This window comes from Drosophila nasuta, chromosome 2L (assembly GCF_023558535.2).
Source record: "Drosophila nasuta strain 15112-1781.00 chromosome 2L, ASM2355853v1, whole genome shotgun sequence".
In the NCBI taxonomy this organism is placed as follows: Eukaryota; Metazoa; Arthropoda; class Insecta; order Diptera; family Drosophilidae; genus Drosophila; species Drosophila nasuta.
The window spans coordinates 13,932,906-13,949,696 of NC_083455.1; the positions used below are offsets into that span (position 1 = coordinate 13,932,906).

Here is a 16,791-nt window from a genome sequence, read left to right on the forward strand (position 1 = left end):
TGTGCGATAAAGTCAAATGTCGGACACTGAATAAGGGGGAATGCGAAATGAGCTGCAGGTGCGGAGGATTTCATCTCAAGTTTATTTCTTTTTTATCTTTTCACCATTGTTTGGTTGACAGTTGTAAAGTGATTTGCTACGTGGTTGCTTTACTTTTTTTTTTTTGGATTGTTTTGTCTTTTTTGCCTTGGTCAAATTGCGAGAAATATGATTTGTATGCATTAGCCAAATTTTGTGTCTGAGATGGCGAATGTCTTGAGATCATTTATATCGATGCTTGACGAATGATTAATTGTAGCCACAATTTATCATTAAAATCAAAGTTCAAGCTAATGAGAGCTGCAAAAAAGTCGAAAATAATTGCGAGATGTTGAATATGTTTTATAGATTTATGCAATTTATACTGTTATTCAATTCGTAACTATATTTTCATCTTGCTTCATAATTATTTTCTATTTCGAATCCATAATATTTAAATTCTCCTTTCCATTAAGCAATTTATTCATGGTATGTCCATTATTTTCTGCTTCCATTCAATTGATATTATCCTAAATGTCAATCTAAAACACACACTTGATAACTTCATTAACCAAACCGCATCTCAATAACTCAAAACTAAATTTCATAATTAGAAATCCAACTTCATTATGAAACCACATCTCAATAACTCATATCTATATACCATACATCTAGTTCTACTTCCTAGAGCAAACAGCTTGATTAAACTCGCCTCATCTTTTCGGCCTACAGACTTCATTATGATTTGTTTGCATAATATTTTTTCCAGCTAATTAAGAGCATTATTAATCTGTGCTTGGCGTCGGCAGTAAAACCAGTTTATGCAAAGAAAAAAAAAGACTATAGCATTTATGAAACTTGACTAAAAATAAACAGCTGCTCATAGCCGTAGAAGAACTTTGAATATGCTAACAGCTAGCCAAATTATCATATATGTTACAAATGTATTTGTCAACTCAACCATCATCATAATAATGACTGCAACAACATTGATATTATGTTTACCAATATCGAAACAGGAATTCGTCTCGATTTCCTGTTTATTGAACAACAAACTGAACAAAAGTTTTTTTTCGGGTTTTCCTTTGGGCGGGAAGCGAAAAAAAAGTTGTACGGAACTGAGAAGAACGCAAATGAAAAATAATAAGATACAAATCGCAAAAGTTTTTGGTTTTTAATGGCTTATGAGAGACCATTTGCAGACCGAATAAAAGTCTTAAATATGTTAATTTCACACACAAAAATGTATAATGAAAAAATACAGCAAATAAAAATAAAAACACCACAAACAAATGTTAAAGTTAAAAAATCAACATGCGCAATGAAGCGTAAAATGTATAAAAAATGTGAAGAGATTAAAACACAACAAAATTGACCAAAATGTCAGATGGCCAAAAATAAAACTCGCAAAGCTATTCATGATGATGATGATTGCGGTGGTAATGATGATGATGATGATGATGATGGTGCCATGACGAATTCAGATGATGTGGGCAGTCAGATATTTTGCAGTCGAGGAAGTGCTGCCGCGCGATTTGTAATTTAAAATTCCATTTGAATAGATAGAAACACATTCGCCAAGGTCAAGTAGTCGCATCAATGACAACTAATCAATAAAAACAGATCCAGCAACAATCAATTCTTTTTTTTTTTCTTAGCATTTTTATTTTGAGGGAGTTGTTGTGAAGTGACTTGAAGTGACTCTTGGAGAAGTGCTGCTTGTGAGCAAAGTGACATTTGATCGAGTTGCGTAACGAGGCAGAAGAGAAGTTTTAGGTTGTTGTTGTTGTTGCTGTTGCTGCTGGGTCAAGTGTGACCAGCCAAGTGAGTTGTAAATAGGAACGAAGCATGCACGACTAGAGTGAATCGTAGATGGTTATGTTGTGGTAGCTTATGACAGATATATTGCCGCTGTTTGTGGCTCTTGAGATGGCTCCCCCAAGCAAATAAAGCTAAGTGCATTGCCTCATGCTCTCGTCGCTCTCAAGTGTTTGTTAATGTAAAATGTGTGTAAGCCCCAGGTTTTTTGGGGAGGGGAGATTTGCTCAGAACTTGTTTTGCTCGATTCGCAGATTGATTGCATACTAAAGCCATGACAAATTATAGCTAGACTTTTGATAAAGTCAACCTGACTACGCTGGGTAAATAACAATTTAATCAGACGACTTTGCTAGAGGGAAGTTTGCTGCAGAAAATTTTAAATGTATTTTCTAGCAAATGGGAAGTTGAAGTGTCGAACGTATACTTAATATTTCAAATAATTTTGTTACTACAATTACGTATAGTAAATATTCCTTACAATTGTCTTACAAATTTAGTAAAGCTAACATAATTATTCTGACTTGCTTTATTAATAACAATTTAATCAAATGTATTTTCTAGAAAATAGAAATGGCAAATTCAATTCAATTTTGGAAATTCAAGGTGTGCTACCACAAATAAATTTAAATGAAATTGTATGATAAATTTATTAAAGACTAATTAATAATTCAGGTAAATAAAATATATTTTAAATGTATTTTGTAGCAAATATAATATGAATGGAAAACGTATACTTAATATTTCATACAATTTGTTACTGCATTTCAATTCAAATAAAATAAAATGATAGAATTTGTATAGTAAATATAGTTATTCTGATTTGCTTGATGAATCAGACACAGAGAATTAAATGCAAATGGTAAGTGAAGCTTGCTTTACAGTACGTATACTTGATATTTCTAGTCTATCTTCAGCAGTTAAAATTTGTCTCACCTTCCGGTTATTACACTTCAATTTAAATAAAATTATATAATGATTCTAATTTGTTTCCCAATTTAAGCTGACACTTAATGACTGCAATTAATCGACTTCCTTTAAAAATAATTGAAAGCGCATGAACTATTAAAATTAATTTTAAAACATATGCTGCCTTATGAGCAATCAACATTTTAAGCGCAGATAAATTAATAGAATATATAAAGTATCCCTTGCAATAAATAATTGATATTTGCCACACGTCTGCTTAATACGGTTACCTATTAGCCATTGTTATTTAACACAGCTCTGACCTTTTGAACTCTCTTCTCCAGTGAACGTAATACGCATAACCTTCAGCTTAGTTCATATTCGCAACATGCGAAGGCAATATTAATCAGTTAATCCTGCTGCCATTCTCCCACTCTTCCTCATCCCGCTGAGTCGGGACTTTAATGAACGTCAGTGGCGATAACAAAAGACTATGATATTTAGTGATAGAAAGAGGACGGGGGAGTCGAGTTTTGTTTGGCGTAAGAAATTATCTCATTTGGCTTCTAAGTGTATAATACAATGGAATTTATATGCGTGCACACTTGCCACTTGGCATTGACATTGAAAGTCCGTGCCAGATGTTAATTAGTTAGTTCATCAAAAATGTACCTAAAGCATAATGAAATATATTGTTGTAGTGTAGTCTACCTGTAATGAAGACATCAACTACGCTGGGAAAACAACAATCAAGCCAAGCGGCAACAATAAAAGTGAAGACATTTGGAATGGATTGCTTGCTGTGTTGGACAGTCAACACTTTTTGGATTTTGCCTTTTTACCTTCTTTTGCATTGGTTTCGCTACGTGCCGCAGATGAAAGCGATTTTCACTGCTGACAAACATAAACAATGAGAAAAAAACCATACTACACACTCATTCCGTACACAAAACTGAACTCAAAACTCATCTAAACTGAACTCAACTGAACTGAACTGAACTGAACTGAGCTGAGCGAAGCGCATTATGAAAAACGCTTTTCATATTTATTGTCGGCTCGTTTATGTTTTGCTTTTGCTTTGCTGTTTTGCCCCGAACTTCGTTTGTTCGTTTTATTTGTTATACATTGCTGTAATGAGGGGCAATTTATGATAATTTCAGGTAAGGTCGACACATAAATTTGAGTTAAGAGTGAAATTTAAAGACAGTGCCCCGCCATTTAGCCACTGTACAGTTCAAAAAGTCAAGCACAGACGGCAGCAAAGCGATAAATAATCGTAAGATCTAGTCGAAATTGCTTACAAGCAAGATATCCTGTATTTATGAGTGTATAAAAAGCTTTAAAAAATAATTATGTAAAATTCAGAACATAATTTAAGAATATGTTTATTTTAGTCTGCAAAGATTTGGAAAATTAAATGCAGATTCGAAAAATTTGCTATACCTTTATATACATTTTTTACGTATTTTTAATGCGTAATATATAAAAATATACTGTATTTATTATTGTATTAAAAGCTTAAGAAACTCATATGTATAATACAGAGGATCATTTAAAAGTATTTTTATTTTATGCTGTCATGATTGAGCAAATTAAAAACAAATCCATTGTATTTTTAAAGCGATTACTTTATCTAAAGTATTACTTTCTTTGAGTATATAAATAGTTTAAGAAATTAATATGTAACATTCAGATTCTCATTTGAGAAATTAATTTTTTTCTTGCCGTGATTGAGCAAAGTAAAAGCGGATTCTAAAAAGTACTTCTGACTTTAAAAAAATTGTTGTCACATTTTTAAAGCGATTACTTTATCCAAAATACTCTGAATTTATTACTAATCATAAAAGATTAAGCGTAGATTTTAAAAAGATCTTCTAACCAATTTCTTGGCATATTTTTAAAATCTAAATTAAGTTTGTAGGTAAAATGTCAATTTATATTTAAGAATATTATTATTTTATACTACCGCGATTGCGCAAATTAAAATCAGTTACTAAAAACACATTTTTAAAGCGAATTTCTCTTCTATATACCCATTAAGCCACTTCTTCCGCAGCTCATAAACAACTATAAAATGCTTTTACAAAGTCCATTTGTATGCGAACAATTTATAAACAAATTTCCATGTTGTCAATTTATATTGAAACTAATAAATTTGACAGCGCGTAACCAGCTAAAGTTAAGGCAAGGATGTCGGGTCACAAGTGGAGAGAGAGAAGAGGGAAGCGAGGGGGGGGGCGTGGCCATAAAAAATAGACTTGTCAACTTGTGCTGTCCCTGTCGTTGTTGCTGTCGGTGTTACTATTGTTGTTGCTGTTGTTGCTGTTTGTGTTGTGTTTGTTTGTCTGAAACAAGTGAAAGTGTCAACGCCATGAAAAATGATGAATGGCCCAGAGAATATGCCCACGAGTTGGGGCCAGACGACAACAACAACAAAAAGCGAGAGAGCGAACGAGTCAGCGCGACAGAAATAAAAAAAAAAAAAACGTGAATTGAGACTGGCAGGCCGGTCAATGCGGCGTATACGTAATTTATGTGCTCTACATGTGACTGTGGACTATCTGTGTGTGCGCTCGCGTCTGCGTTGTGACTGCAAGTGAAAAGTTTTGCCATTGCATTGTACCGGGGCAATCATTAACTGCTGCTCCCAAAGATAGCGCACTGAAAATCTAGACATTGCAAGCAGCGAGCAGCAAAAAATTGTATACGAAAATGAAAGAAGATATGAATGAATGACATCGCGGCAACAATGAAATGTCAGGGGTTCATTCATTGTGGAACGGTCACCAAGTGCTTAGGGGTGGTCTTAAATATCTGACGGAAGAGCATATGGCAGGAATAGAGTTGTTTTTATTTATGTTGTTTTTTAAATATTATAGAAAAATTACTTGACTTTATGTTTTAATATTTAAGTAAAGATTTATGATTTCATAGAACGACGGCAAGCATTTTCGTTTAGTCTGTAATACATTGTTTATGCTTTGTATTCTATAACTTATATTTTTTATATTTATATTAACTTTATATTTTTATTTTTGTATTATTGAAAATATTTCGTAATATTATCTTATTATATTTTGAAGCAATAAAGCGAATATGTACTATTTGTTTTTCTGTTCAACACTATCAATAATTCTTTATATATAATTATTTTTTATATATGTTTATTATAATTTAAAACATTAAGAAATTTTATGCAGGCTTGCAAACTTACAATACTTTTTAAAGTGCTCCTTAACATTTGACTTTCAGTTATTTAATTTATAAATGATTTTAAGGCTACCATCTTTTATTTTTATATTTATTTTTTTGGTATATTCAAAACAATATAAAATATAATATCTCATTTTTTTTATAGGACGCAAAGTGAATGAAATATATTTGATTTGTTTTCAGCTATATATTTTACTATGTTATAATATTTATAAAATATTTTGTCTAATATCAATGAACCAAATATTGTGGTTTCTTACGAGATGAAGCTAAAAATATTTGTATTTCTCATTTTATTTGAAATTATGCATAATGTAGATTATAATTCAGCTGCTAAGCAGGGTTTTAAGCATTGAATAACACGTTTTATTAGCATAATCCAAAACACCTTCCTTGCTCATAATTCTTGTGATAGATTTAATGCCTAAAAGAAGCTGCAACTAACAAGTCTGAGATTTAAGAATTATTACGATATCCGCCCACTATAGCTGGGGGATTGCTTACTCCATAAACAACTCTCGCAGTCTAAATTTAAAAATAAACAAGCACAAAACTGTGCGCGGGGCAGGTGGCAAGAGGAAGATAGAGAGCATAACTGTATGCTGATGTGGCTGCTTATCTGTTGGTGGCTGTTTCGGTGGTGCTGAAGCTGCTGCTTCTGCTGCTGCCTAGGACTTCATAGATAACTCAGCCAGGACTCGTGGCAGAGGCAAACGCGTGCGTTGCATAATGAAAATGCTGCGGGTGAACTAGAACAGAGATAGTCACGAGAAAGAGAGAAGGACCAAAATGGGGGGAGGGGGCAAAGCATTTGAATAGCTGCCTCTACACACAGTGGCTGCAAAATGTTATGAGCGCGTTAAGGCGTATTATTTAGTGCCCCGAATGCCATGAAAATGGGTTGTTGGGTGGATGTTAGAGTGAATGAAGAATGTAAGTGAAATAGAGAGAAGACTAGGGAATGTTAGGGTTGGGTTCTCTGCTTTTTTTGGTGCGTTATTTAGTTGCTAATTTCTTTGGCATGTGCTCGCCATGCGTAGTTGTTAAAGTGCTAATTTGTGAGGCAAGTGTGTGTGAATGGCTAAAAAGGGTTTCGCAGTTGACTTAAAAGCCGAGAAAGTTCAGTTACCAAACGTCAAAGAGAATGTAAAAGGTGCTAAAGTGTGTCTCTCTCTCTCTTTCTGTATGCGAGTCTATCTACATAAGTGAATGAAGAGTGAGTGCATTCACATCACACAGTTGTGTACTCGAAGAAGAAGAAGATGTACGGGGAGCAAAAGTTGCGAGGTGAATGAAATGCGATGAAAGTCACAAAGAGTTGACCACATGAAATCATCGCCAAACGACAATGAAACACCTTTGAAATTGTACTCGATGAAATCGATTTCTTTGTAGTTACTTTTTAGCTAACGACTTTAGCTTTGACGTTTCGCTTTGACTTTGATTAACAATCAAAGATGAGTCACATTACTGAGTAACTTAGAAAGTGGAAGATTCGAAGTGTTAACAAAAGTTTTAGTCAGCGCAAAGTGTTTAGTTACAGTTTAGTTGATTACATTCTATTAAAAGTTGGAGTATCTAACATAAAGTCTATTTTTAAGCAAGTAAAAGCAAGAGGAATTCCACACTTTTTGTTGATTTCCTACACGTTAAGATTAATGGTAGTCAGTGAAGTTTATTTTTAGTCTGTGAAATCATAAATTGATAGCGCCTAGCATTTAGTTACGGTTGAGTGTTTTATTTATTTTATAAATTCAGATTATTTGCGGCAGTTAAGGTTTATTTTAAGATCTTTAATTTCGCGTTATATTTTTTATAGTTGAGCTTATTATACCCGCTACCCATAGGGTAGAAGGGTATTATAACTTTGTGCCGGCAGGAAATGTATGTAACAGGCAGAAGGAGTCATCTCCGACCCTATAAAGTATATATATTCTTGATCAGCGTCAACAGCCGAGACGAATTTTAGTATTTTTGCAGTATATTCGGTATATTTTGAAAATGATACCGCAATATTTTGTCTTTATTAAAAATGGGTAGCGGGTATCTCACAGTCGAGCACACTCGACTGTAGCTTTCTTAGTTGTTTTTTTATGGTAATGAAGTGTATTATTAAATACAATTTAAAATTTATAAGAATGAAGAAGTTCAAGGCGAATAAAATTCCGTAAAAATTATAGTTTTAACACGCCGTTTTAATGAATAGTAAATTTTAATATGATATATTAGTATTGTTACTAATGTTTAAAGTATAATTTATGTGTATCCATAAAGTTAATTAAATACATTTTATAACATCAACGGAGTAAATGAAAATATAAATATTATTTACTATGTTGCTCAAAGCAGTATTTGGATTATTTTTGGGTTATTATGCAGCGGAATTACTTAATCCGTAAATCTGTAAGTAAAGATGGCTAAAATTATGACAGTGCTCGACTGGAAGATACCCACTACCCATTTTGCAGTATTATTATATAAAATATACCACAATAATACTAAAATTATACCAAATTATATAGTTGGTATATTGATATATTAATGTATATGAATGTACCAAATGCTATAATTGGTATATTGATATAATACAACATTTGAAAAATACCATAAAGTCCTAAAATATACTAAACTGTCAGTCAAACCAACTAAGAAAGTAAATGTATTTTTCCAAAGAAAAGTATTTCTTAAATAACTTCTAGAATTTGTATCTAATTGCAACTAAAATTATAGGAATCACAAGAAATTTATTTATTATACAGACACACGAACAGGCCCAAAGTTATAATACCTTTCTACCTTCCATAACTTAAAAAAAAAAACCTTAATAATATTTTAAAAAGATTTCTATGAATTTGTTTAAAGAATTAAAAATGTATTCCGTTGCTGAAGTGCAATATAAGGATTACATGGCAGACATTAATTCGGCGATTAAGTGCAAGTGGAGCCGGAAGCTGAATATAAAAGAGTGCTCATATTTTAGTGCTTCATGAGCTCAGTGAATCTATGATTTAATATTTGTCAGCTGCAGTCGCTCGCGCTGAAAGAGTAAAATTCAATAGCCGCCCTTTTGGGTTCACAATGGCACAAGCCCATTGAAAATCCATTCAACTGAACTGAAACGACCGACAGTAACAGTAAATCTTCGGCACGCACTTCGCAAAACGAAAAAAAGAAACGAGAAAAAACGCCTACAACAACAATAAAAGTTTCTCATGAGAAGCGCGCAAAAAAAAAAATATGAAAGAAATACGCTAAAAAAAAAGTCGTGAAAATAAAGCAAAACAAATATGAGAAAAATGCGCGTATGTGATGCGTGTAACGGGGGAGATTTAACCAGGCCTATGAGTCGTATAAGTAACAAGCTAAAGTCTATGACCTGGCCACCTATAGCACTATATAGTTATACAATTCCCTTCACTGCTCTCCACCCCCTTCATTACGACCCTTGGGCTCTTGTGTTGCTTGCGCTGCTGTTGTTGGCAATCAAAAGCGGCGACGTCGACGGCAACAACGGCAGCGTTTTTCTTTTGGGCTGCGAGACTCTTCTCTTGGCCTAAGCGCTGTGTGGTACAATGAACTTTGTATACAGCTTGTTGAGGGGGAGTGGGAGAAGTCAAGAGGGGGGTTGAGGGTCGCCTTGTGTAATGCAACGCAAGCAGAAAAGGCATCAGAGTGTGCTGCTGCTGCTGCTACTGAGCTGTAGGTTGCATGCTGCGTCGACTGCGGCTGTTTGCATTTAAATTTTTCACGTTCAATTCATCTGAGGCCTGCCAACAAAAAAGCAAACAAAGTTACAAAGACGAGGCGCCCCGAGGAGCAGCAGCAGCAGCAGTTGCAGCAGCAGTAGTTGCAGCGACGTAGCTTGAGCTAAATGCTGCAAAAAATGAAGCTAATACTTATGTTGCAACAAAAACGCGGGAGGGGGCTGTGCCACGCCTCCACCTCTTGCCAGTCACATCATTCTCATCATCATCATCAACATCAACTTGGCAAAACTGCCCTACACTAAAATGACTGGCGGGCTTTAATCTTCTTTCAAGCAGCAAAAGTTGCCGTTGTGTTGATTTTTTTTCTATTTTTTTTTGCAACCTGGTTGCGCGTCCCACCTCTGGCATTGTGTGGGCGTGGCAAGCAGCCGTGCAACAACATGTGTTGTATTATATGCGTGTGTGTGCTCATTTCATTCATTTCACTCATTTGCGCTTTTGCCCAATCCCCTCGTTAGCTCCCCTTTGATCTTGAGCCTTGCGCCAAAATCAAAATAAAGAAATTGAGAGTGGAAAAGGAAAAGAATTTTATAAGAAATACACATATTTTAGATCTACATTTAAAAGTTTTATCTGTAAACCGAAATAATTACTTTATTTTTAATAGACTTTTTTTTTGAAGTTTAATAGAAAAGCTACAAATGTCAACGTTAGTTTATATTTTATATATTTTTTGAAAATCAATTGTTTTATTTCAAAGTTATGTTTTCCAATAAAATTATTTTATATTTTTACACCTTTAATCTTGAGCCTTGAGCACAAACCAAGAGAAAGATATTAAGAGTGAAATAAGAAAAGAATTATATAAGAAAAGCTAAAGCTTAAGCTGTTCGCTTTCTAAATTTTAACTTATGACTTGAAATCATTATTCAATTTTTTTTTATGGAATTTTGTTTAAAGCAGTTTTAAAGAAATGCTGCAAATGTGTTTTTTTTTTTATGTTTTTCTATTTTATATTTCAATTATTTTAATTTATGAAATAACTAAAAATTTCATATATAACATAAACATATTTCAAATCAACATTTAAATGTTTCAGATTTTAACCTTTTAAGATAAGAAATAATTGTTATTCTTCTTTGAAAAGAGCACAAACTGTCTATAAATTCTTTTCAAAAATGGATTTTTAAATTCAAAAAATTAAATACAATTATCAAAAAATAATCTTTTAGAAATACTTGTGTGTAAATATAACTCTTCAATCACCGATTGAAAGATTAAAGGATTAAGTTAAACTAATTTGCATAACAAAATATCACATTTTCATATAAATTATACTATACACCTTTGGGTACTTTTTTGAAATTTGAGTGTCTCTTAATTCTGAGCACGACACAAACTGCAGCTGAATGCAGCAGTGTTAAATACTTTTAATACATCAATAAAAACATTGTTAAAATCAAATTACATAAATTTAAAATATAAAAGCGTTGTATATCATTAAAATAAATGGAAAAGCGGTACTAATCCTTACGTTACGCAATTTAGATTATTTGACAGCTTACACACAGTTTTCCAGTTCTCTTAACTTAATACACAAATCGTGCATTTTCAATTGAAATGTAAAATGCAGCGAATGCTTTGAATATGCATTTTAAAATGAAGCTGCTCACTTTGAAGTCCATTGTTGTGGGAGGACGCGAGAGTGTGAGTGAGTGAGTGTTTTATGTGTGTGTGTGTTTCTATTGCCATTGTTGCAGAGTGTGGCTGTGTTTGTACACTCTATATATGTGTGTGTGCAAGCAAAATACCGTACACTTGCTAACAAGCCAACTACGTGCAACTAACGTTCAAATGGGCACAACAACTAACACGACAACAGCAGCAAAAGCAACAGCAATAGCTACATCAACAACTACATCAACAACAACAACAACAAGTCGGGCAACAAGATGCCGCTCGGCAACCACAACTCGACTTTTGCCGCCGAGGATTCGAGCGAAACGAGCTTCAGCTTCAGGTCCAGCAAATGCTTCGGGGCTAGTGCGAAAGAGCGGGGCAAAGCGGCGATTTTGTGTGTGTGTGTGTGAGGCCACAACGGTAAATCATCAGATATACACACCTGCACACACACACTCGCATAGATGCTTACACACACGCGCTTTGATGACAACTAGTAAACTCGCCCGCCAATTCAGCTCTCCAGTTGCACCCTCGCCATCTCTTTCACTCACACGCAGTGCACTGAAAGTATCTGCCTCTTTTTTCGCTCTTAGCATGCTTCTCACTCTCTGCACAATATTTTATTTACGACAGGAATTGACAGAAAAGTCTTTGGCAATGACTAACTAACAAATGCTCTGTCTATTTAATATATTAGAATGCAATTTGAAGTATGGCTTGAACAGAATTTAATTAAACAACTAAAAACTTTTAAATTTGCTGTCTTAACTATCTTAATTTCTAGTTATTATGTCAAATTATATATACTAATACTTAAAATATATTCACTATGCGTAAAAATTTACAATATTTATATCTGACTTGTGTTGACAGATTATAAAAACAAAGATAGAGAAATGTTAGAAATGTATGTTACGTATACGCAATAAATGCATTTGAAACTATTTAATAAATGCATTTCAAAATATTTCTTGCGTATACGTAACATACATTTCTAACATTTCCATATATGTATTTACTTTTCTAATCTGTTATATTATATTCTTATTTTAATTAAATATATTTTTATATGGTATTTAAATATTGAAAATTCATTCGAATTTTATTTAAATATATTTTTAAAAGGCATTTAATTGCTGAAAATTCATTTAAGAAGTTTTAGTTTTAAATGAAACTTAATTTACTAAGGAATTATATTCTTTTATTTTTATGTGGTATTCAAAATGCTATAGTCATAAAAGTAAATTTCTTAAGGCAACAAAAACTGCACATAATCTAGTTATTTGCTCTATTTAAATTAAACAGTTTCTGTATTTACAGTGCAGTGAACTCCTTTTTTAAGTCCAGACACTTTTTCCTCGAGTCTGCTCGATGCTCTGAAACCTCACACTTTAGAAAAAAAAGAACACTACTCTTTCTTCCTTCTCTGTCGCCCAAAATATGTCGTTCTCACTCAGTCGATGTGACTCCTTGTAACTGTCGCAAGGCCATAAAAAGCAGGCGCAACACAAAAAAAAAGAAGCAGCAGCAGATATGATACAACAAAAAAAAAAAAAAATACAGTTCATGTGGAGCGTCGTCGTCGTTGTCAGTCGATTGAATGTCTTTTTGTATTTGGGTCAGCAATGTTGTCGCGCCTGGCCACTTGGCTGGTTGGCTCTTCACTGGTAGCTGGTGTCCCGGTCCGGGTTCCAGTTCCAGTTGCAGCCTCTCGCTTATTTGGGACACATCAGAGCGAAAGAGAAAGAGAGTGAGAGGGAGAGGGAGAGAGAGACGAGGTTTATGTTGGCTAAGGGGAAACTCGTTTTTAATCGTTGTCAATGGCCAAAACGTTAAGTGTCCCGTTCGTTGTGGACGTTGCACTTTGCCAAGCACGCGACGATGCGGCTGCGGTTGCCGAAAGGAGGGAGAAAGAGGGGCGGGGACACCAGAGGGGGGAGAATCTATTTGCTTGGCCAATTTGCTGGCTGCTGCATTTGAAACTTGTTTCCAAGTGCGCTTTTTGCAAACAACGCTGTCATCGTCCATCGTCCATCAGTGGACGACGAGTGCACTTCAAACAGGTTGCACTGTTAGTTGCACTGATTTAGTTGCAAGCTGATTGTTGTAAATCGCAGTTGTCCCTCCTCTCCCCTCTCTCTCTCCATAGAATGTGTCTCCTTTGGCAGCACTCTCGCATTTCAAATAAATTATTAGCAGCAAATGGCACAAAGTTGTTGGTCACAGTTATAAAGTTATCCACTATCGAGAGACTATTTAACCACATGACTAACCAATACACACATAGATACTTTATAGTATGTGTATGTGTGTGTGTGTGTATTTCCAAATGATTGCCTACAATTTGGTCGTGCGCAACGATTTGAATTTTTCTTCGTTTTATTATTATTTTTCTTCTCCACTTTTTTTTTTTGGTATTTAATACGCATGACTTCAGCTTTGGCTTCGACTTGGGATCTCTGCTGTTGTTTATTTATGTATGTTGTAACTGTTGTCTGACTTTTCGACGTATTCATAGACCCGCTTTTTCTTCATCATCATCATCGTCATCGTCATCATTAGCATTGTCGTCGTCATCTTCTACTGTTTTTTCTATTTTTTTTGGTGCTAAACGAGTTACCAAACCAATTTGCGTGGGGAACTCGCTCTGTGTAATTCATATGTGTAGCAAAAAGATAGAAAAGAGAAGCAGCACATCGCGTTGTCAACAGAATGTTGAATTACTGCTCACATATTACCGGTCTATGATACTCGTATGTGGGCTGAACTTGACTTGCAACGGTACAAAAAACCAACTCTAAACAAATTTGCTAGTGAAAGAGTTGAATCTTTTGCTCACTTGACATAGATAATCTATCTGTATACACTTAACTTGACTTTGCCGACTGAGTAATACGTTTAAAGTAGTAATTGCATGTTATGATACATTATAATTTTAATGATATAATGAGCTGGAGTTTCAGCAGGTTCTGCACCAAATGACATCAGCTCAATGTGAAGACTGCTTGGCATAAGTTTGACATTGAAGTGAAGAAATGATGAGAGCATTAAAACTACAATCACAAAGGTAAGCTTTAGACCTTTTGTGGATATTAGGATTTAAAATACTTTGTTACTCAAATAAAAATATTGTTTGTTACATTAAATAATTGCAGAAGCGATTATTATAATTCAAATATAGAACAAGATTTATTTGTAATGAAAGAACAAAATAGTCAAATAGTTAGAAATTATTCAAGTAAGTAAATATAACCAAATATTCACTTTGTTTAATGATAGAAATATTAAATACTAAGCATAGTTACAAATTTTCCACCTCAAATGCGATGAAATGACAACATAAATTTCTAAGAAAATATTTGCTTTTGCTATAACAAATGTGGAATGTGTTTTGTATAGATGGATATATTATTTCTAGATATTCTCTTAAAATAATAATACAATAATAACTATAAATAATAATTTATATTATCAATAGTCAGCATTAAGATAAAACAAAACATTAACTATAGAAATTATCATTTCGATGTACAACATTTTGGAAAACTCTATAAGCCATTTATGTTTCGTATTTATGCCAAATAATTTCCACACTCAAGTGATACGCATTCCCAATGCTCATTTAAGCAAAAATATGATGAACAAATGCTTTGCTAGTGGAGTGTAATTGGAGATTGGTATTTCTTGGACAACTGTACAACTCAATTGGAAATTGATGCCAACTCGAAAAACGACTTTAAATGGCCAGATAAACATTGGCAATCGACTGCAGCAGCGAGTGAAGCAGAAGGCGATTTAGTTACCGCATCAACAACAACATTATCATCATCATCGTTGTGGTTATCATCATTATGAAGTTGACCGTAAGAGGGCAGTCGAAAAATAGAGAAAAACCGAAAACGAGTCAATCGAGTTGCTTCGCATACCAAATAGCTGAGAAGGAAAAGCACAGAAAAGTGCGTAAGAAACCAAACCAAACCAAAACCGAGCTGCCGAAAATCACAAAAGCGTGGCAACAATTTCAAGCTATTAACGGTTAATCCGAGTCCGAGACTTCTCCGCCTCGCCGAAACATTCACGCAGTTTATTAGCCATTGAAAATGTGTCAAGCGTGTATTAGTTATGCGTAGTTTGTAGCTGTAAATGTATCTGAATATCTGAGTATCTGTATCTGCGTGACATTTATCTGTGTAGCTGTGTGACAGGCGCTTAACCTGACCTTCAGGCGGCATCCACATTTTGCTGGCAATTAGCCGCATTTATGTGCGTTTCATGCTTCCACTTTTCCGCCACCAACTCCGCTCAGTTTTGCAGTTAAATGTTGCATGCGACATTTGCCACACATGACACGCGCCACATGTGTTTTTGATATGCCAATCGAGCGATTGCTAACGCGTCTCTCCACTGGACATCGATGTCGAATGTCGATGGCGATGTCGTTGTTTGGCCTCATTACGACTAATTAATGGAATTCGCACTACATTTCGCACAAGTTTATGGCGCTTTGGACACGCCCCCTTCCCCAACTGTAGCACCGCCTTCCTCACCTTAGCAGGGGGTGTGTCGCATTCTGTTAATTGGTTATTTATTATTTTGTTTTATTATACATATTTACCTCGCTCCCGTCTCTAGTTTTCTATGTCGCATTTGAATTTCAGCTTTTGCTTTCTCGAACTTAGTTTTTATTTCATTTTCGGGGCAGTTAAGAGGGTCATTGACTAAGAATTAATGGCTCATTTTAATGTGCCATTCGAGGCCACTTTGAAAAAGCAAAACCCCCAAAAAAAAAAAATAAAAATGATCAGCTAAAACACACTCGCATACTTTCAGCCAGCAAAGAAGCTTTAAATGTAATTAGTGGAACTCTCTGTGAAAATCGGCTGACCGTAGTAATGGGTCAAAGAGCATGAGAAATTTTGCGTTTTACCTTGACGAGCATTTAAGCGGCTTAGACTAGCTTCTGGCACACTTACCTGAAAAGATAACAGAAGAAGAGAAGGAGAACATTAGTTAATTTCTTTAAAATTGCCAACAAACTTTAGTTTTGCTAAATTTAAATTTAGGTAAATTACAATTATTAAGTCCCAAGTTAATATTTAACACGCAAACGATTTAGTTAAAAAATTATATACAAAAATAACATACTACCAACAGAAAGATTTAATTACAAATTAAGATATTTGCAGGTTTTGAACAAGAATAACAGAAGAGATAAAGATTAGATAAATTCTTTCAAATTACAAACGAGTTCAGTTCAGTTTAGCAAGTTTTTAAGTTTAGAAATGTAAAAATTTAAAAATCCACAGTAAATATTTAATATAATACATTTATTGGAAAAATGCTTTTAAAATGAGAAAAGTAATTCCATATAATAGATTTAATTAAATATAAAAAGGTAGAAGGTATTTTTATTTCATTTTAAATTTATAAATTTAGATAATAT

General features: G+C 34.1%; 2 protein-coding genes across 3 annotated transcripts in view; both read right to left on the minus strand.

Moving 5' to 3' along the window:
- The window catches only part of LOC132784578 (uncharacterized), a 42,355-nt gene extending 40,472 nt beyond the window's left edge, over positions 1 to 1,883 (minus strand). The window contains exon 1 of the mRNA XM_060790284.1: positions 1,795 to 1,883. Within this exon, the coding sequence (XP_060646267.1) occupies positions 1,795 to 1,868 (74 nt within the window). The 5' untranslated portion in view covers positions 1,869 to 1,883. The remainder of the gene's footprint in view (positions 1 to 1,794) is intronic.
- LOC132784556 (leucine-rich repeat and fibronectin type-III domain-containing protein 3) overlaps positions 1 to 16,791 on the minus strand; it is a 76,348-nt gene that overhangs the window by 38,671 nt on the left and 20,886 nt on the right. The window lies entirely within an intron of this gene.